The 22,678-nt window shown below is 38.6% G+C and overlaps 1 protein-coding gene across 1 annotated transcript in view; it reads right to left on the bottom strand.

The window, feature by feature from the left end:
* ESR1 (estrogen receptor 1) overlaps positions 1–22,678 on the bottom strand; it is a 172,415-nt gene that overhangs the window by 27,746 nt on the left and 121,991 nt on the right. Inside the window, 1 exon segment of the mRNA XM_063329315.1 lies at positions 3,403–3,541. Coding sequence (XP_063185385.1) covers positions 3,403–3,541 — 139 coding nt within the window.

Below are 22,678 nucleotides of genomic sequence, written 5' to 3'. Positions count from 1 at the left end.
GGCATTTTGGACAGATATGAACAAGACAAGACTATTTTATCTAGCCAAAAGGTAAAATAGTTGCACAATAAAACTCAACGTGACCTGAGCTTTATGTAGAGATGTATACAAATGACTATCTATCTCCAAGATTCTAGACAGAAAGAATCTGTTAGAGACAGGAGAAGTCTGAATGTGAAAAATTAAAGGGAAGTACAAATCAGAGAGGATGTCTGCCACAGAAATGATCAGAGAGAAGTAGAGGCGTATGCAAATTGTGGTAAAGCTCCATACTAACAGTACTGAATTTGCACTAAGCCCAGAAGATGACAGGTTAGAGACAGATCTAGGTTTTACCACCTGTAGTTGGTGATTCTGGATTATAGACAGTAGCTAAATTAATACTTGTTAATGCTGTTAACCCCACAGATCAGGTAACAGGGAAAATGTGATGGGGATTCAGGACAGAAGGCTGTGGATGAAAATACTGAAAAGGAGTATCCTGTAAAGAACGTGCTGAAGGGTAAGGAGAGAAGAACAGATGAAAGGAACTTGTACTACAGCATCCATCTTTTCCATTATTTTAGCCATCCAGTCACATGATTTAATGATTTAGATCAAGAACAATAATGCACCAAACAATTTTTGTACGCTTGTGGTATTTGCCCAAATACTTGATCCAGCGGAAGGACTCCATAGGGTTAAACAGGCTTTGAAGTGGTCTCCGTCCTGCCCTCTCAAATGTGACAAACAATATACTTTTGCCCTATATGATTTTCAAAAGGCAACTTGCCTAAATCAAATTAGCACATCAAACTATTGTTAGTGCTACTTAACTAGGAAATCAACAGTTAGTTAACTAATTAGCATATCAGTGCTCCCCAGAGTACTCTGTCCAGTTCTGGAGTCCCTACTACAAAAGAGATATGGACGTGCTGGACCGTGTCCAGAGAAGGGCCACGAGGATGACCAGAGGGCTGGAGCATCTCTCCTATGAGGACAGACTGAGAGAGCTGGGGTTGTTCAGTCTGGAGAAAAGAAGGCTCCAAGGAGACCTTATAGTGCCCTACCAGTATCTTAAGGGGGCCTGCAAGAAAGCCGGTGAGGGACTTTTTAGGATGTCGGGTAATGGTAGGACTAGAGGGAATGGATTAAAACTAGAGATGAGTCAATTCAGATTGGATGTTAGGAAGAAGTTCTTCACCATGAGGGTGGTGAGACACCAGAACAGGTTGTCCAGAGAGGTGGTGGAAGCCCCATCCCTGGAAATGTTTAAGGCCAGGCTGGATGGGGCTCTGAGCAGCTTGATCTAGTGGGAGGTGTCCCTGCCCATGGCAGCGGGGTTGGAACTGGATGATCTTTAAGGTCCCTTCCAACCCTGACAATTCTGTGATTGTATGATTCTATTATTTTAGTTTTAGCAATTATCCCTATCAAGTAGAGGTATACGATGCCTTAGAAACATGTTTCTTATTATTTGAAGATGAGAAGATGTAATAGTTCTACAGTTTTAAAAACAGTCTTGTTTGAAATCAGGAAACAATGAGCCTGTTTTGATTACGAAGTTAATTCATTTTTGAGCCCTAAAGCAATATGTGGTTCCAGTTGCATGCAATTGTTTTCTTTAATCCAGCAGAGTTGGTTTAAACTGTATGAATCAACTGCTCAGACTCCATTTTATTCAGAGCACGGGCATTTTTATCTGAAGTAGACCAAAGTTTCAAGTGTTTCCCTAGCTGTTTTTCTTAGCTAAGAGGAGAAAAAATGGTACTCTGTCTCTGCTCTTCAATTTTCAATTTTTTCTCACAACCTGTATTATGGAATGTGGAAGAGATGGAAGGTCTTTGGAACCTATATTGCAATTTATAGTAGTTTCAATATTATGCTATACTTACTTCCCTACAGTAGTAAATTTTACTTCTTATGTGCACTAAGAAATTATTTTAAAACTTTTGTTCTTATGAGAAGACTATACTTACATTTAGGCAAACAGATATTTTCTGTACACAAAATGAGAATGAGTTTTATATGTATCTAGTTCCATAGCTCACAGATCATATGCTTACACAAGTGGAATGGGTTTTTTTCTAAGGCAATAAATACTTCCCTATTCCTATGAAACATTATATTTTACACTGTTAGGCATTATCATTTATGTTTTACTAAAATACAGAAAGTAAACCAATAGAGGGGGGAAAAAAATCGAAGGATAAACACTGCACAAATGCAAACATGAAAACTCAGTACCCCATAGTTAACAGAGAAAGTTGCTCAAAAGACGTTTTTCTGCTAATACGAGTTTTGACTCATTCACTAGCTAATGGTTGCAGTAGCTGGAGGCGCTGCCCTTGACCTTTTGTTGCCACCCCTCTGCTGTAGCTCACTGCCCCCGCAGCTATGAGGTGAGATCAGAAGCATGCCCAGCTCTCAACTGCCTCACCACATCCTCAGCTCAGCTCTTCCTCCACCTTCAATTTACACCAAGAAGCCAAACTCTGCACTGAAGTGACCAGTGTGCACATGTAAGCTTTCTCCAGCCAACTCTGGTATGTGGGCTGTGGTCTTCAACAAAAGAGGACTACTAATAGCTAGGGTGACTCTTTAACCAACCGTTTCTGGATTTGCCACAGTCATTTGCCAAAACCCCTGCTCACTGGTTATTCGCTCTTAATGCTCTTTCCCAAGGCTGAAATTTTTTGTGACTGGGAAAAAAGAGAACCTGAGTTTGCATTAAGATAAATAGAATACATCTTAAAAAATCTATCAATCTTCCTGCTTTTATTTGTGAAGACTGCCAGATAAAGTACAGGATATTGCATGGCAGAGATGCATATTTTTCTCTCTCACTTAGAAACACCTACTGCATATTAGCAAGTCTTAAGGCAGCAAGCAGGTGTGTTTTACATATTTGACTCCAGATTTCAGGAGGAAAAAAACAAAACAAAACAAAACACTAGTCTAATGTATTCTCTGCAAATAAGAGACTCCACCAGGATTTGCTTCCAAAATTTTGTCTGCTTGGATAAACCAATTCTAACTAAGACTAACTAGGAGTATTTTACGTAAGCAGAAATAATTATTTGAACAAAAGTGACTATGGTTCTGTATTTAATTTTAATTTAATTTAGGTTTGCAACAAACTACAGATTATAAGAGAAATTTTCTGCTGCCTTTGAAAGAAAGCACTTCCAGCAGCAGGCAACTTTCACATGTGTTACTTCTCTAATAAATGACCAGCATCTCTTTCCAGAGCATTTCTACATTTCTGATAGTTCCTTTTCCAGTCCAACCTACTACAATTCTGTTTAACTTGTGATCTACTGTCAAACTGTAGTATTGGTGGGATGACTACAAGCTAAAAATTAATCTGATAGCAGTAGAAATACATTCAATTAAATAATTCACAGCAACATGCAGACTCACCTGTCCAGTAATAGGTTAGGTGCAAATAAAAGCTTTCCTGGGTGTTCCATGGAGCGCCAGACTAAGCCAATCATCAATATCTCTAACCAGGCACATTCCAGTAGGTGGACCTGATCATGGAGTGTTAAATCCACAAATCCTGAAAGAACAAATAGGAGACAGAAAAACACTCCAGGTTTGTAAGTGGAACAACATTGTTCGGAGAATCAGGTTAAGAAGTGCACCACAGCTGGATAACCGACAAGAAAAAGCAATAAAAGATACTCGTCCTCTTTACATTTTGGGCTGAGTTTTGTCCATTATTAGGTCCACCATGGCTCCATTCTACAGAAGTCAGCACTTTCTAGCCCCTGGTTGTCTCCTGGCTGCACCCTGCCCCAAGGGCAGGGCAAGAGCCAGGTGAACATCTCCATCCCCACGCCTGTTGTTAGTGGCCTGGGAAGCCAGGGGCATGCTGAGGAAAGGAGCAGATGGAGCGGTGGTCATGATGGAGGGAAAATGGAAACATGCCTTTTATAAAATAGCTCTGATTGGCTACTCCCAGACCACTTCTGGTGGAATGCTGTTTTACAGACTCCTGAACAAATCGCCTTACTGTAAGTGCCATACCGATGTGGAAGAGGGCCCAATACAGCATTTCAAGTAAACTAGCAAGCAAATGCTGACCAGTGCACAATTAGAATTCGCTGATGAACCACTTGCTTTTATTTCTATTGGACTACAGCACCTGGAGGAAGGAGGTGATTTGTCTTACTCTGTATTTAAACAATGCTAGAAGCAATACATGCAAAATTGTTTATAACAATACTAAAATATGAATATGAAAGAATAACAATGAAGGCAGACATTAAAGTATAATGACAGTGGTCATTCCTGTTTCCATTTCATGGAACAGATTATATCATTCTCTATTTGAGAGTCTCACTTTTCATGAGCGTTACTTTCAATCCAAAGACATAAGTGAAGAGGAGATTGCGTAATACAATTTGTTAGATCCTAGTGTAAGTTATGCTTTGAAAATAGCATGAACTTGCTAAAATGAAATGTGTAGAAGTTCCCTTAAAACAGATCTTATTTATCTTTTACTCAGTGTTATATGTGAAACACATTATTGAACTTTGGCATATTTTTTTCAATAGTAATTTATTCAAATTGATCTTCAGAATACAAGTTACAGGGTAAACTACCTTACCAGCCCAGTAAATGGCATTGATTTTGCTTCTGTATTTTGTCCTTACTAAAGGTGTATATACCGAGTCAGTTTCAAGTAATATACCTGACATTCTCTCAAGTACTATCTTCAGAAAAAAAAAACAAACCAACACATATTTTTAAAGTTAAATGTTGTGCTATGAAATATATTCTAAAATAACAAAGAGGAAAAAAGGAACAAAATATAGTTCACAATAACTTAGAAATTATCACCTTCTTCTATTAATAAATTAATCTTCTATCCCCAAAAGAGTTGTTGATATAATTATTTTTAATGAAAACATCTGAGCGAGCTTGTCAGTCTATTCATAAAGAATCATTCAAAAGAAGGAAACAGCTTTGACACATTTGAAATTAAACACATCTATCAATCATTAGGAGTGAATTTAGACAGCTTTATTAACTGCTATTTTCATGAAAGAGGTGAACTATTTAAAAAAAAAAAAAGTGTCTTCTCCTTTATTTTTTCTTTATTACCAAAATATGACCCTCAGGCTTCACAGACTGACGGAATGGCATTTGCCTGAGTCACCAAACAGCCTGAAACAATAGAGCTGAAACTTAGAAGAGCAACATTCTGAACTACAAAGCATTGATTACAGCACTCAAGAATGAAACTGGCAGAAAGAAACTGCTGTATATTTATGGAGAACAAACAATAAACACTATGTTTCCTATTAAGTATTGCCTTAGTATGACAACACATAATAATATAGTGTTTTTATCTATGCTTGAAGAATACCACAGCAATGCAGGGACGCAAGTCCCCATGTGGTGTCTGAGGTCTGCATTACAAGTCAGTTATATTGCCATCATTTCATGTGGCTGCACGCTATGATACAGCAGATTGGATTGCTTTGATTGTTTCAGAAAAACTGAGCTTGTTACAACTGTGGCAATTCACTGTCCTATAAAACTCTGCAGATTCTACAATATTCTGGATGCTAAAGTGTTTTGCTTTGTTCTCCACACTGTCTTGGTCTTTTTTTTACCGCACCTATTCTCAAACCCCTTTGAAGCCCTGTCTCTTTATTAGCTCTGTTTTTCCCCAACTCCACATATGAAAATTCAGATTGCACCAAGGCTAAGTAATCTGCACAAAAAACTAAAAAGAGAAAGCAAAAAAGAAAGCTAATAAATAACCTCCCTAGCATTATAGAGGGGGGATATTTTGTTAGACTGCTCTGAGAACACAAATATACTGTTCAACAACCCTAACATCTTTTAAAGTGCCTGAATGTGACTACTTTGCATTAAAAAACTTAAAAGGTTTGGCCAACAATATTACTGCTGTCTGGAATATTAACTTTTATTTCAGTGAAGCTAAGGAAATTGCAAAAAACTAGGATGAAAAAGAAACCTGATTGTGAGTCCATCGTTTAAAGCATTAAATGATCTGTCAACCTGACATCTACTTTGGGTTCTGTAACAAAACAGCTAAGACAAACCTTGATTACTGCAGGTTTAAAAGTATGTGAAATAATAATACACATCAACTGTAATTCATAGAAAACCTTATCAAATTAACTTGATGGCTTTTTAGGTGACACTATAAATTTAGTTGATAAAAATTATAGTTTTGATGAAACTGGCTTCTACAGAACATTTGATTTTGTAAAAACACGCAACACATTAACCAAATTAAAATATTTTAAATGACATATATTAGTATGGAATGGTAATGAACTGAACTGAAATGTTTCTAGAGGAACACCATACAGTTTTCTTCTTTACCCTAGACTTTTTTTTAATGATGACGTGGAAAAAAAAAAAATGGAAATCACGATTCAGATGTCATCCAGATGGCAGGTGGGAAATAATGCAAAAACTCAGGTTGACAATGTAAGCCATCTAAATCACTCACTAGCTTCATCATAAAAGATATAAAGGCATAAGTTTGAAACCAAGCACATTATGCATATATACCAGATGGAAACAGTAGCAGCAGTGAAGAGGACTTTGAAATGACAGAGAAAATTCATCCCAGTTTGAACTTCCAGAGGGAAGCTGCATCTAATAAAGATGAAAGCCAGGGAAACTCTGAGAGAGTAAGGAAGTTAAATTACCTCTGTGTCACCTGAATCTGGTAACCATTCTTCAAGCAGGATGAGAAGTGGGACAGAATGATAGAACAACGTGAAAATGAATTGAAAAACATTGAAAAACATGTCTTCTAGTGAGGAATAAGAGGAATTTAGTTACTCTTTGTGAAGCTAAACAGGCTAGAGGCCTTAAGGGACTGCAATGGGTAAATATCTAAAGAAAACGAGAAAGACATTATAAAAGGAAATGTCATAACACGCAGAAGCCCATGCTGGAAGCTAAACCTGCTCCAAGCCAGACTACAAATGAGAGGCCATTGTTAACAACAAAAGTAGTTATTATCTAAGCAACATACTAAGGTTCCATGAATTTGCTATCATTAGAAATGTTAATCAAGATTTAATTATTATTTTTAAGACATACTCTTGTTCAAGCAAGCTAATTCAGAATAATGTTACAGAAGGTTAAATTAAGTGATGGATAAATCATTAGTCACTTCATCACTCAGAGCATGCTGCACTTTAATGTCACTAAAATTATGTTTAGATGTGCACTGCATTCTCGAATATCAGTGTTCTTTTAATGCTGACAAGTTCTGAAAGAAAAGATATTTTTGAATTCTAAATGTTTTGTTATTGTGCTTTAAGGAAAAAGGAAGACCTTCACTTCACTGTTGATAAATTAATTAGGTGCAGCTTATGGATATAACCTACAGCTGACTCCTTATACCAGACTGACCAACTGTATGACCTCATGAGACATATCAACGTCCTTGTGTGGCCAAAACCCACAAGACCTAAACTGCCATTAAACCATTCATATGTCATATGCTCGGCAGGAGAAAGTCACTTATGGAATAAAAGCCATGGCTGGACCATCCCTTTTTCATATACAGAAAAATTAACAGAATTTTTGAGTGACTGCCAACACAGAACGCAATAATTGTTCCATGAACTCTGTATAAATACGGAAATCTGAACTTCTGAAAAGCCAGAAAGGTCTTCTGAGCACTAAGCTAAGAGTAGGTGGCAATTAAATTTGTTATATGCAGAATACCGAACAGTGATATTCAAACTAAACTGATTATCCTTTCTAATATAAAGCAGCAGTATGTGCCGCGTCAGTGACAATACGATACAAATATCTTTCTTCCAGACAATAAGACACCCTGAAGCAGCAGTGGATCCACGGAGGAAAAGCTATAAAAAAACTACTTCAGCAAGCATGACTTTCTAAAGGTGACATTACACTTGGGGATCCAAAAGTGCATGATCTTACCATCCTAAACAAGGAAGGCAGCAACCATCTACAACAGGTATGAGCAAATCTCTTTGTACACTGGGAATTTGGGCCATTGCTCGAAGGGAAGTGTTGCCGTCAAAGACTCTGGAAGTAGAATTAAGTAAAACATGTACCCCTGACAACAACAGAGAAGTTGTTTATGCACAAGATTGTTTGGTTGCAGTAAGGAACAACATAAAGCTCAGATGGTTCTCATCTATTGCTACTGTAACATACATTGTGAACCCTGCAGTCTGAAACAACCAGCAACAACATACATATATATATGTCAAATTTTGCCAATCAAATATTTTGAAACTCATAAATTCATCATTTGCTTTAGTGACTTTTGACCTAATAAGCAGTATTTTTATCAGAAAAAATTTCTTTAGCAATTAACATTTTCTCTGAGACCCAATATCCAGTGTCCTTGCAGATTTAATCCTACAATAATAAATCCTCCACTGGGTACGTACTATCATTTGGGGATTATTTAATTATGATCATTTTGCAGCTTCTACTAAAATTCTTAAGACACAACTACAAGGTGCCCAAGGTGTCCAGACTATTCCTCTTCCCGCAACAAATGATAAAGCAATCTTCTTTGTAATCCTACCTATATGTTTATACCATACGTCTTAATTACCATGATGGGTACCTTAAATATAAATTTCATCCAATTTTTGCACAACAATAAACAACATTCCATAAAGAATGACTCTTTCTCCATATGCTTTGAAGGAAAGCAAAGCAAAAGCAGTAAAAAGATTTAAAAGCAATAGCAAAGGTCCATCTAGCAAAGTACCCCATTTACAATATCAATTGATACCAGATGCTTACAGCAAAGCATACAGCAGGACAAACACATGCTTCTACAGAAAGCTTTCTCAGGCTCCAGTGGTATGTGGCTCAGGGACTTCCAGAACCAAAGATGGTCTTTTTGTGCTTAATGTCCCTTGACAACTTTTTCCACCAGATGCTTTTTGAATCCACGTAGGCATTTAATCTACTTCAGAATTTTTATATACTCTGGAAGTAGTACTCTCTGCTAAGAAGTTTCACACTCGGAAAATAATAATCTGCTGTTCTGAAAAAAAGAAAAAACAACTTACTTTCATTTGATGCATCTAATTATTTTATTGGAAGATACCATTATTCCATAGGTCATCTCACTGCTAATCTTCTCTTTTCCACAGTTTTAGTATATTCAGTCATTCCTCACATAGAATCAAAATCATAGAATTGCCTAGGTTGGAAGCAACCTTTCAGATCATCTAGTCCAACCGTCAACCTAACTCGGACAAAAAACATCACTATCCTATTCACCTGTGAACTCACCTTGTCCTTGGAGCATTTTCCAGTTCAACTATATTCTTTCAGAGACAGTGAGACTAGGACTGCACAGTTTTTCAGTCTGCCCTTGTCTTCATCACCTTAGTCAATTTAATATCATCCATATTTTTTAACACCACTATTCACTCCTTTTTTCCAGCTAACTTATGAATATGCTGAACAGCATAGCCCTAACTATTGCACTCCAAAGGTTATCTCTTTTCTAAATGTCCTGTCTGCTTTTATGGAAAGTCTTTACGTTGATAGCAACAGGAATTTCTGTAATGTCTCAGATAGCAAAAAATATAGGATGTTATACTACATAAAAATGTTGTGGGAAATCAGAACATTCCTACATCGTGTGTCTTAAGTTTGCACAGATGAACCAGTATTTTTTTCTATCTTAATGCAGTGTTTTGAAAAGAGGCAACAACCACAGAAAAAGGCTGTTATTTACAACTCAATACAGTATCTCAGCTATGCAATGGTCATGTAATAGGCTACATTTGGAATAAAAGACCAATTAGGTTGGCAAAGACAGCAGGAAAATAGTGGTGAGTACTGCAACCTAATAGCTAGCAACCATTCAATAAAGCAACCAAATTAAGAGAGGTTTATATAGACAAAAATATCTAAGCAGACGAAACAGACAAACAGAAAAATAATTCCTCCGACAAGTTCTATTCTCAAGAAACAGCCAAGAAGAGGAAAAAGAGCATCTGTTTCTCCTAACCCAGAGCAATTGGAGGACCAATAGCTCAGTCACCACAGTTTGACAAAGACATGAAATCTGTGCTTGTTGTAGTGCCACCAGCTCAGTGCGCAACCTCTCCACTTCAAGCAGAGAGAGGTGAGACCACGTCTACACATTTATCTAGCACATAAGGTGACATTTTGGTCTGAACTTGCATGGATCACTCAGCCTCTTCAACCCTTAAGGCTGAGCCCTGAAACTTCTTAGTTAAGAGGTGGCTAAAAGCTAAGAAGTGGCTAAAACTTGCACCTTGACTCTAGCATTGTCTGTACACAATGACAGCAGGGCAAAACAGAGTCCAAGGACAAGTGAATTGGAGAATCACAAACACTATTTTCCACGAGTCTCAGTATTCACACAGCTTTTTCTATACTGCTACCTATTCCTACTTCTTTCCACAGACCTTCAGGCCAAAATTGTAAGAAACATTCCAGTGTTTGAAATCACAACCTATTTTGAGGACTGAAAATCAAAAAGCTCTAAATCCAACATTTTCAGTCTAAATATTTTGCTAAAAAAAGTAGTCTTGTAATTTCAAATTTTTTTAAAGGGACATTACTTCTGTTTCTGTAAGTGGGGTCATAAAAAAATTAACTACAATTTGTTGAGTTCCAGGGAGGAAAGTCTGAAAGGCGAACACAGAGCAAGTGGCACAATTGTTAGAGCCTCTGAATACTTTGTCTGCTCTTTCAGAATTCTGTATTTTCACTGCCTGTATAATTATAATATAGCAGAAAAGCAATCCAAATTTATATACTGTCTCCCCTAAGCCTAAACAGTCTGTCAGAAACGAATCAAGATGAGATCAGAGAGAAGAGCATCTGCTTTTAATTACTGTTAATTCCTTTTAAAAAATTTACTTCACATTTGCCATTTTTGGCTCTGATGTTTCTAAACCTCTTTCTGAAAAATAACAATTACAATTTACAGGCGTAAACATAATATGAGTTAGGGATGTTTGGGGGTTTGGGCAAAACCCAAAAAGTCAGAAGGATCACGAGGCCCCTCTTTCACAGTCTGTATTCGTACTGAAAGTCAAGACCGAACAAGCGTTTGCGCTTCTCCTCTGCGGGATGTTTCCATCCTCCCTGAGCTCACCTTAGGAGACCTGCGTTACAGTCTGACGGGTGTACCACCCCAGCCAAACTCCACCCTGAAGCTCTCCCCAAAGCAGGATCCTGCAGGGATGTCACATTTGTCGCTTTTATTTCAGATCCCATTTCTAGGAGCTGATCTGTTCTGCTTCCACCTAAAAGCTGCACCGTGACAGTTCCAAAACGCATTCCTCAAGTGAATGAGAACAGTTTCAACCATTTTCCAGGAATCTGTAAAGTTATCACGACTTCACTCAATGCTTTCTGGTTGCACAAAAAGTGCATACTTTTTTCAGACCTGTACAGTCCATATCTTTTCAGGATGAGGAGACTAAAAAGTTTCTGAGGCCATTCCTGGTCCAAACGGCCAATGCCTCGTTTGGGACAAGAATCTCTCCATCCCTCTTCAGATACACACCAGTCTAAACTACATCCGAATGTACTCTGCATACATCAGATCTAATAAATTCTGTCCTATTTCAAATTTCCTATGCCAAAGCAAGCTTGCAAAGAAGCTAGCCAAGTGGAAGCTGATCTACTCAAAGTCAGTACTTTGCACCAAGCACAATCTGGATTTAGGGCTGTGGAAACACTTCAAGGGTAGTGACCGATAATCGATGCTGGTCAGACATACATTCTCTTCTCCTGACAAACCCTTGCCACATTTTTATGAAATACTGCTGTCTTGCCCGAGAGAAACACCAGAAGCCCACAGCACAGCACCAGCTTGGCCAACACCGCTCCTGGGGAGATGGACCGTGGGCTGGACCAGCGCGGCTGTGGGAACAACCAGCCTGGGGAGCCAGCCACTCACTTTGGAGTGCTCCTGTGAGTTTTGGGGACAGTGAGTTCTCACTGAACAGCAGCCCGAGCAAATTATTCCACAGGATTTGATTGCCTGGGAAAATCTGTCCTGTGCTGGCGGATGGTCAGGCTGCGCGTCCAAAGCTTGAGGTTTCTTCCACGCTGTGCTCTCCCTGGCAGCTTGGAGAGAAGACAAGCTGGGTTGCGTTGTAGCTCAAGCCCATGGCTGACACACATCACAAACATACCCAGAGAAATTAAGTGCTTTCACGTCCTGACTTGCCTTGCATGTGTCACTGTGTCTGCCTTGTCTAAAACACAGTTTTTATTTTGCAACTGTTTCACTTCGTTAACCAAAGATTATTCCAGAAAGTGCATTAGCAGAACCAGTTAACAGAAATACATTGAGGACTTCCATCAGGGAACATAATAAAAGTAATCGGCACTCACATAGCACTTTACATTTTCAAAGGACAGTAAAGCCATTAAGTATTATTAAATGTATTTTATAGATAGAACACAGAGAGCTTAAGTGCCTCATCCAGGAGGAGGCAGGATTAGGCCGGAGGCGTGGCAGGCTCTTGACCACTCTCTAGTCCTTTCAGCCACAAAAATCTTTGAGAGGGAGAAGCCTCCTCGAACTCAAGTGCAAGCTCTCTTTCTTGCAAATCAGTAAAAAAGGTAAAAAACAAAGAAAAAAAAAAAAGAGACGCAACTGAACTTGTCTCAAAAAGGAAAGAAAGCCTTACCAAGTTAGACTTGGGGAGGAAATTGTTTAGAGTGTGAGCAGAAAACCTGGAGGCAGAGAACTAAACAAACATTAACTCTAAACTGCTTTTAAAACGCTCACTAATCTAGGCAAGGTAACTGCCTATATAAAAAATCCTAGGCCTAAGCCTTCTTCCCCCTCTAAACAAGCAGTTTTGAAAGTTATTAAAAAAATAACAAATCTTAATAATAATAATTATTACTATTATTATTATTATAACAACAACTACTACTGTATAACATTATTGCTAGTAAAAGCTGCCTGTCAGTTTCCTAGTGAAAATTTATCATACTGTTTTTATAAAGCAGGAAGGGAGACATATATATAGTTTCTGTACAAAAACCGAGCACTTCAAATGATCACAGCCCAGTGACGTTCATTATTACATGAGAAATTGCTGCAGCACTATATGGCATTTATTTAAAGCATGTTGATTATCATTCATCCCTGGACTGTAATCCAGACATCCCAGACTCAGGCTGCGCTTTGACAACAGTAAGATGCTACTTTATGGTTCTTTCAGCGGTGAGAGCTGTGCTATTTCTCAGGGAGGTCAGGCTTGCAAATAAAATGCACGGGACATTGTCTGCATACTTAGAATGGGACAATGGCAGCCCCCCAGTGATTTTAAGTGTAGGAACAGACCATCAGCTGCACGTGAAGGCTTTTCTTTTGAAGGGTGTCCTCTGAATCTTTCCCTGCACAGGTGAAGAAGGATACCACGCAAAATTTATTAGCTGCTGACTACATTACACAGTATGAAGTAATACATCTTTTCTCTATTGTCTCTGCAACAGTTAATTACATCACGCTAAATTTATACTAGTACTCAGGCCAGTTGCAAGTAGGTTTGAGGGTTTGTTTTTTTTTTTACATTTGTCATTTTTGTAAGAAGTCGCTGATATGCAAAATGTTTTCCATCAAAAGCAGATCCAGCTAAAATAATTCGTGGGGCTGGTTATGCATTCTTGCCTGACTTTTATGAACTCAAAAGACATGCTCATAAATACAAGCTGTCCTCTCTGCCTCATTCTTCCCCCTCCTCCTCCTCCTCCTCCTCCTCCTCCCTGCCCCACCGGGGCTGCTGCTCTCTGCTGCCCTGTTCTGCTGGTTCAAGTGTTCAGCCAGCTGATGAAATAACCCGGCAAGAAGGAGCAGCGTGAAAGGTGAGTGACGGGCAGCTAGGGAGGCACCAACCACCTCGGATGGTTTACGCTTTATGTAAACCTGCCCCGAGACCTGAGGTCACGTCCAGCATGACTTGGAGGTTTTTTGTGTGTTCAGCTGCACCCGAGAGAGCATGAGGTTTTCAGCGTTTGTTTGACCTCCTTACTAAAGTACCAGGCTGTGCTCCAATCATAACCCAAATTTTGGGGTTTGTGGCTGTCAAGAAACATCATTTGAGGCAAAAGGTCTCTCTAAGCAATCATTCTTTAAGCAATCTCTTTAAGCAATCAGAGTTTTGAAGCAAACATAGAGTCGCTGGAAGGGGAAAAAGGAAGCAGAGTGAAGTGGACTCTTTCACAGCTTTTTTAATGACCCCAGCATGCCCCTGTGAGGATTCAAATGGTCATTTCAATATACAGGTATCAGGGGAGAAGTTTAAAAGCAAAGATCGGCCTCTGAGACTTGCCGGTTGTTTTCCTCTTTTGCGGAGTGCACCCACGTGCTTTCGCTACATCCTTTTTTCTAATTCCATAAGCGCTTGAGTTGGCAAAGGCGCTTTGGATGGGGCAGTGCTTTGACAGCAGCAGCGAGTGCAGCAGGGTGGGCTCTGCGCAGCGCTGGCTCGGGCAGCGTCCTACGCCTGCCCTTCATTGCCACCCCGGGAGACGGACCTGGCTAGAGGAAGAGGGCTCTGGAAAGCCTCAGGATGGACAAAGGCAATGCAGATACATCGCACGGTCTAATGGCCATGTGGGCGGCAGGATAGGGGTGACACGCGTACAAAACTCGGTTAAAGTGAGCCTGGAGACCTACTCTACCACAGACAGCTCACTTGTACCTCTCTATGCCTCATTTTTTCCACAGAAGTTAGGGTATAAAAATATCTTTGTTGTTCCATTTCTTATCCTTTTTGTTCCATTAATTATAAGAGTTATATGAAAGACCTGAAGGTCATCATAACATAATCAAGAACATTTTGGAAAAGAGATAAAATTACCTTTGCAAGGTAACACAATGATCTGCTTCAGCCACTCTTCTAAACTAACATTATTTATTTATTGAAGGAATTAGAAGCTGAAATTAATTACTATTAACCCTGTTGTTTCTGAATCTCCCCAAAATCCTGTTTTTGTATTTTGATTATTTCCAATAATTTTGTTTAAGTCTTTAAGAATTAAAGTTTCACCATTTCAATTCATATCTCCACCCAAGCCTGGATGCTCGAGAAATGTCACTTCTGGATTTAACACCATTTTTGACTACAGCAACTTCCACATGATGAAATTGGGAGGGCTACCCTCTCCCCTTCTTCAGTCATAAAATCCAGCGAACGAAGCACTTAACTTTCTGCTCCACAGCCTATTCCACCCCAGGATCTACTGTACTCACCACTGAACCAATTAACATTCATTGCAGCAGCATCTGGAACTAGCAGAAAAGAGGATTATTTTGCAACCCAAGGAAAAGAAGGGAAAACTGTCAAGTCTGTAGTGAACTTGAAGATTAAAACTGCTTCAAGACTACAAATAGAAATTGCTCAGAACATAATGTGCTGTACCCAAGAAATGAAGCATAACCTCTGAGTTCATGGTCTGGTCATTCTTTATAGTCATTAGGAAATAAAACTAGCTTGACTAAAGCACCTGCATCCATTTTATTTCTTCAGATTGTTCACTTTTGGAGAAGTCATATTTTTGTCTATTGCACTTGTATGCGAGTAACCGAAGCTAGGTACGTATATGTAGTTTTATGTTCATTACATGGGCTGGCACCTACACCAGAACAGAAACACAAACGTATATACATAAGGCTCAAATGTTTATTTTCCCTCCTTTTCTTTTCACCGCTACGTGACTGGTTTTGAACAGAACCCAATCTCTGAAAAATAATCCAAGAAATTGTAATGACACATCAAAGAGAAGAAAGACAGCAAAATTAATTGCAGCAATTTCCTTTAACCACTACAACAACAAGAGCATTTTAGCAGCTGCGTGGGAGTGTCATCATATGACAGAGCAAAGGAATACGTTACAGGGAAAGCAAGACACTGGAATGCATCTGGCCATTTATACTCTTTTTCTTGCCCAGGGAAACCTAGTAAGTTAGCAAGCCGCATGTTTCCAGAAAACACATCATTCACTTAAGCCCCTTTTCTTGCACACTCTCCTTCAATGGATAACAAATGCAAGGTACATTTCAGCATCTGCAAAGCCTCAGGCAACCTCAGAAAACGGTTGCATGTTGGATGAACACGGCTTAGGTGTATATACAAAAGACAGGTGTTGCTCTTGGAGAACCACCACGCTGTACTCAGGCTCCTATACTGGCTGCTGAGACATATGCTGAAGCTAGAGGTGGTTGGAAGCACTCTGTCAGAGCGTTTTACATTGGGAAGCGACAGGTTGAAAAGCTTAAAATACTCCGGAGAACATGTCAGATTTCAAAAAATAAAAATAAACAAATAAAACCAGACTGTTTTCTACCAGAGAACACAGAGTGTCCCTCTCTGCTACCTCATCTTAGTTTTCCGCATTCTACCAGGCACCTATTCCTAGTCAGCGTAGTGAAAGGTACCTAAACTTTTATGAGACCTAAGATCTTTTTTTCTAAAGTTATCTTCTTTCCATTTTAAGCGGGTAACTAAAATATTCAAAATCTTAATAAAGTGTATTCATTCATATTGAATAAAACATTTCATTTCACCTGAAACAGTTATTATCTAGCAAAAAGGTCAAAAAATGACATTTTGTATTAAGTGAAAATGATGCTTTTTTTATTGTTCGGATCTGCCAGGAAACAAGAAATTAATTACTCACACAACTGATGGAGACATCTGGAAAAGCTCTGGAACAGCGTACGAGCTCATACAAACTAACTAGACCTATAAATCCTATTTGCCATCCTGTGTCAGGACTGGAAAGTTGCATGGAGTTCCATTACGTTTAGAAAAATCACAGTAGTATCTTCTAATAAGTACAATAGCAGAAATTAAAGATTAGGAGAAAAATGTGTAACTTAAAATTCAGCAGGTTTCTCCTGGAATTAGAATTTGATTTTTTTTTTTCAAACTTTTTAAGAAGTGGTAGTTTTCATCTTTCTCATTTATGGAGAAAATTGGATTTATTTTTATTTTCTTTCATCTGCATAGGTAATGTGAGTTTGATAGATTCCTCACGGATGAAAAAAACACCTTTAGCTTGGATCAGGAAATAGAGATGCTTCACACACTTCAGACACAGACTAGGAAATCATTTTATGAACAGTATCGCCACACTGATCCTCAAGGCATCACATACAGAAGACTTTTTCAGGGGGAAGGCTCCCATCCTCACAGGCAGAAGAACTGTGTTTGGTGTAGGATCCCTGAAGCAGTAAATACCATCTGATTGCTACCCAATGATGTTGCCCACATTTGATGGCATACAGAAGGTTCTTGGGTTCTTGTTATATACTTCCACAGCTCATATATATTTATAAGCATCTATAAACACACTTAAATATATTCCTACCCTTATGAACATTGGTTATTTTCAATCTGCTCAGAGACTCGGACCAAGGGACGCAGTGTCAGGCTGGCAGCTTGTTAAGAAGGGGAAAAGCAGCCTGTTGGCAGTATACTGAACTACTTCTGACATCCCATCATTGAATTATTTCAGAGCAGTTTCTGACACGCTAATACCTCTGTCTCCCACCTACTTGAAATCAGCACTTAAACGTTATTCCACAGCGTTACTCGTAAATAAAATATCTTCTGGGAAAGCTGGTAGCAATTATTCACTGTCAGCTAAAGAAGAGCAGATCTGAATTCATCAGACTCCAATGACGGAGTTTTACCAAAATCTCTCAGAAGCCCTACTACTGATAAAGAAGGCAAGAAAAAAGCCTCGTCTGGAATTTAAAGAAAAGAGCACACTGCCTGAACTGTCTGCTGAAATAAGACAGTAAGGGAAATGTATTTATAATGTCTGGCAGTGTTTCATTCAAATGTCAGGATCTTTCTCAAACAGTTGATTAGAAGTGGCCCCTTCAAAAAAAAATGCATAGGGTGGAACAAAGGTATAAAAACAGAGAAAAAAGAGAGCTGAGAAACATAACTGATTCCAAATAAATTATGTATTTTAATACACGACATTATTTCAGACCTACATGTAATTAATTTTCCTTAGATATACGTAGCAGTATCAAAGATCACTTCTCAAGATAGTGATAAAGTAGCATGTAAAACTCCTGCAAGATGTAAGCCACATTGTTGGGAAGAGAGGCATACTGGCGAAGCATAAAGCAGGAGCGTAATGAGCATTAAAAAAAAATAGCAGATTTAAATAATATTTATACCTGTAGGATGAGAATTTTCAAATTAGTGTTCTGGTTTGGTTTGGTTTGGTTTTTTTCTTTCACAACAGGGATATTTAGCATGCATCTCAGCTTTCCCATGCAGCAGATAAAGTCCTGAGATAGCAATTTAGGGATGGATACACTATGGCATATTATAAGAGAGTTATACCAAACCAACACAGGGAGGAATTGGCACATTCAGGAGCAAAATTGGTGTTTCCCAGTGGTAAGGCAACATTCTTCCCAAAAGGCCCAGTGTAAAAGAATACAATCATTCATGTCTGCTTGGGGGGGGGGGGGGGGGGAAAGTGCATTTGATATTCATATCAGAGTCAATGATTCTCCATAGCCGTGTTTATATGAATACCACACGGAAAAACAAAAAAATGAAGTCATTGGTACCAGCATTAGTAAATACGTCAGGTTTTCATGGGCAGCTCTCCTCTGTCAGCTGAGAACCTGCCTATGCTTTTAAAATGTGCAAGACATTAACCAATCAATACCACTGGTTTATTCCACCATCACTGAATAAAATACACTAGAGCTTTCCTTTTCCACAGACCTTGCAAAATCCCACCCTGCAGGAGAAGAATAAAAGTCAGCTGCTGATTCCAAAAAGTCTACCACATGCTTCTCTTGCTTTGGGTCACTATTTACTACCTGTACAGGGCAATCTCAGCCCAAGGAACTTACAGAAGAATTTGCTGCCTTCCAGGAAGACAAAGACAGAAGAACAGCTTACAAAAAATACGCGCTAGAATAAGCAACGAACCACAAGGTAACTCAGCAAAAAGAAAGCCCCAGGGTTCCTCTGTCTTCCAAATGAGCAGCCAGTCTTTGCCTCCCAGGGAGGCAAGTCTCTTGTACCCCAGCAATGGAGGCAAACTTAGGAACTATGACTGTCTATGAACTAGGATGCACCTTGATGCAACTGTTTGGGGTCTTCCTGAACCTTTTAAAGCAGGGAATGAGGGGAAAATTACTGTGCTTCCTCTTTGACTCTCCAACCCTTCATAGCTCTTGCATCACATTACAGAAGATATTACAGATCAGGCAGAAATATGCAAAGTAGAACCTATACAACATATACTTCAGCAAACTGGATGGAGACTGTAAATGGTGCCAGGAACTGGAAGATTTTTGCCTTTTGTACAGGAGAGATTGGAAAAAAACTCTCTGTTGAAGCAGAAATAAAGAGACAGTAAATTAGAAAAAGGATTGAGCTAGAGCTGTACGTTACTATTGACGGTACTGATACATGAATATTTCTTTCCAGCACCCTCATATTAACACTTGCCTGCTCGTTCCTGGTGTACCGTCACCCTCACATTTCAACTGGCTTAACTGTTTTGCAAGGAACTGAACTGGGGAACTCACACAAGCTATAGACAACCCAAAACACACACAAAAAAAGAGGTATATTTTTAACCCAGATCAATCCCCCTACTTGCACAGCCACTTCAACCCAGGAGGAAGGCGAAGGGTAGGAACCGCTCTAGCCAGCGTTGCAACTGGAAGAAATGCTTGTGAAACTACAATCCCACAAAGTACTCCCTACAAATGTATGTGAAACTCATACAAAATATTACCTTTGTAGCAATCAAAGGAGATTTCTGAAATAGGTCAGACATGCAAGACTACTATATTCATTTGTATGAGTATGGCAATATTACGATTTTTGCTTTAATCTGGTCAGTTGTTTCTAATACAACAAACATACCCAGTTAGAGACTGTTCAATGTTTTAGTAAACACTTGGCTCACTTGCCAGCAGCCCATAACCACTTCTCTATTTCCAGAAGTGTCTTCTGAGGTTCGGCAGCTGTTGCAGAAGATGCTTCATTATTAGGCTATTCATAACATTTAATATTCTCTGGAAAATGTCAAATTAACCAAGTATGCCATCATTACCAATCAAGTAAAATGAGATTTCTTTAACTTTAATTTTTCTAAATCACCTCAAACACTCCAGAATGTAATTTAACAGGGAACACAAAACATTTTGTCTAGAGTCTAAGCGAGATTTTGAATGGTACTTTTCCCCCTGTCTGTATATTACCCTTGCTTCTGGGTCTCATGAGTTCCTACTGGATCAACTAAACAAACTCCAAACCAAAAATCTCAAGATGAAGAGACAAAAAATCACTGAAATTTCTGCCAAAGTGCATTTTCTTTTTCTGAGGTCAGCCTGCTCACAAGGAATACCAGATCATAGATACCCGGGAGAATCGCTGGGTACCTCCTGACATCCTGGGCAGTGCCCTTCTCGGGTGGGGAAAGAGAGCAGGACACAGAGCCAAAGTCAAGATCTTGAGTCCTCCCTCCTGTTTCCAGGACTACTCTTTTCAAGACACTTAACAAGCCTTAGGTCTAGACCCAGAGTCTATCTGCAGTGATAAATAATTCATCTTCATCTCCCTGCTGAGGACTGTGATGGACAGCTACGTTTCATAGAAGGAACACAACTTTCCATAAGGAAGAGAGAAGGTTATATTTTTTTATGGACGCTCTTAGCTGAGAACAAACTCCTGGAGGGACAAGGCAATTACAGATTTCTCATTCCCCATCCCACTGCGGGATATGCTTTAACTTGCTTTCACTAGCTTAAATTCGCAGCAGTCCATAACTAACACACAGACAAAACAAAGCACTCTTTACACACAAAGTTCATTTCCTGGAGAGATAATTAAAGAAAATAAATGAGCTGCATAACAGATGTGTCATATAATGCACCATTGCAGCGATACAGACAGGGTAAGAGCCCATCCAGGAGAAGTCTGCAATAAATCTCTCCTAATTATTTCTGTAGGTCTTAAAAACTCCTATATATCTAATGTTAGATTTTAGTGAATGACTCACTTGAACTGAAAACTAATACAGATGATATTAAAATAACCTCTAAGCTGGAATTACAGTTGATTATGCTCAGAGATGTAGTACTGGAAAGAAAATAAAAGAATTAGGCTGAAGTTATTAAACATCAAGTAAAAAGGGCCAATTTATATGAATTATGTGAACAGGGAACAATGGATATGTGCGCATGCACATACATATCGCATCAGTGCTTTCCAACAATCACATATTCTTTTTGTAAATTATTTTAAGAAATAAATAAATCAGGAGGGATCATTACTTACTGTTTACTTAGACTGGAAATTAACGAGCGTTTCTTGGAAAGCTCCAGGGTTCAGCATAGCTGAAGACTCTAAGACAGATATGTTCATCCAAGAGTGTAAATTACTTATCAGCTAAAGAAAAATAGCAGGAAATGTTTTTATAAAACGATCATTTCTTTTAGAAATAAAATATTACAGTTTAAGTATTTAATTTCCTTACGTTTTGGCTAAAAATATAAAAAAAATTACTGATGCTCATTTTTGCCTCTTTGTTTGCCAAGACCAATAGGATTTCATCTTCAAACATCTATTACAAAATGAACTAGTATGTTGTCGAATGCCCAATGAACTCCAATATGTAAGCAGTTCTTGTTAAAAGCTCCTTCTTACATGATGGGTGTTAAAATTACTTACACTAAGTCAATTTTGGTTACCGAAGAAATTTGTTCTTTGACACAGCTTGCTGGTAAGCCCCAAAATCCAAAACATTGAAATTCAAATATTTCTTACTCTGGAAAGTTCTGAACAGAGTCCACCTTATGGTTCATATACAAGGCTCTTTGGGTCTTGATTTTAAAACCACTGTGTACATAAGGAACTTTACATAATCTTAATAAATGTATCTGGATATGTGCATACTTGTAGAAACAGATTTACAGGCTGTTTGTCTTCAGATTTAAATTTAAACTTCAGCATAAACTCCAGGCAGGGATATTTAGATGGAGAGATGTGTTTGAGGTTCAGCACTCTGAAGAAGGGTGTTTCTTTGAAAAAATCACCTAGAGTAGAACATAGTTATTGTGCTGAGCTAGTAAATGGATAGCTTTGGATGCCTGTATTAATTGTTTTTCAAACTATTCACTTCCACAAACAAAGATGGGAACTAAGACATCTCTGGGAGAACAAATATTATAGCATTTAAAAAGAAATATTGGGGTTCCAACTGTTATTGATTTATTGGACAAATGTTATGAAGAATGTAGTTAGCTATATCTCCTTTTGTCTAAATATACAAAACACACTTTATCTGGAAAAAAGTGTATTTTCACAGCATGTTACACACATTTACCTCCATCTTAACAGAAACTCATTTTCTTAAAGGAAAGCCACAGCCATTTTTTGATCCTGTGCACAGAAAACAACTACAGTTATGAAGCATAAGGAAAAGACAGTCACTGTCATTCTCTATTTGTTTATAAACTTGTATCTTACTACAGCTTTCCTAAATTCATGGAGGCTAGAAGGTTGGATAACATGCTTGATTCAATAGCTTTTGGCAGTCACCTTTCTATGCAAAGTAACTACAGCTGTGAACGAGAGGACAATATAGCACTCTCTATGAATTTCTCTAATGTTGGATTTTTGTAATA

This window comes from Chroicocephalus ridibundus, chromosome 3, assembly GCF_963924245.1.
Source record: "Chroicocephalus ridibundus chromosome 3, bChrRid1.1, whole genome shotgun sequence".
Classification (NCBI taxonomy): Eukaryota; Metazoa; Chordata; class Aves; order Charadriiformes; family Laridae; genus Chroicocephalus; species Chroicocephalus ridibundus.
Note: the sequence above shows the minus strand (reverse complement) of the source record. Positions and strands in the feature narration are given on the sequence as shown.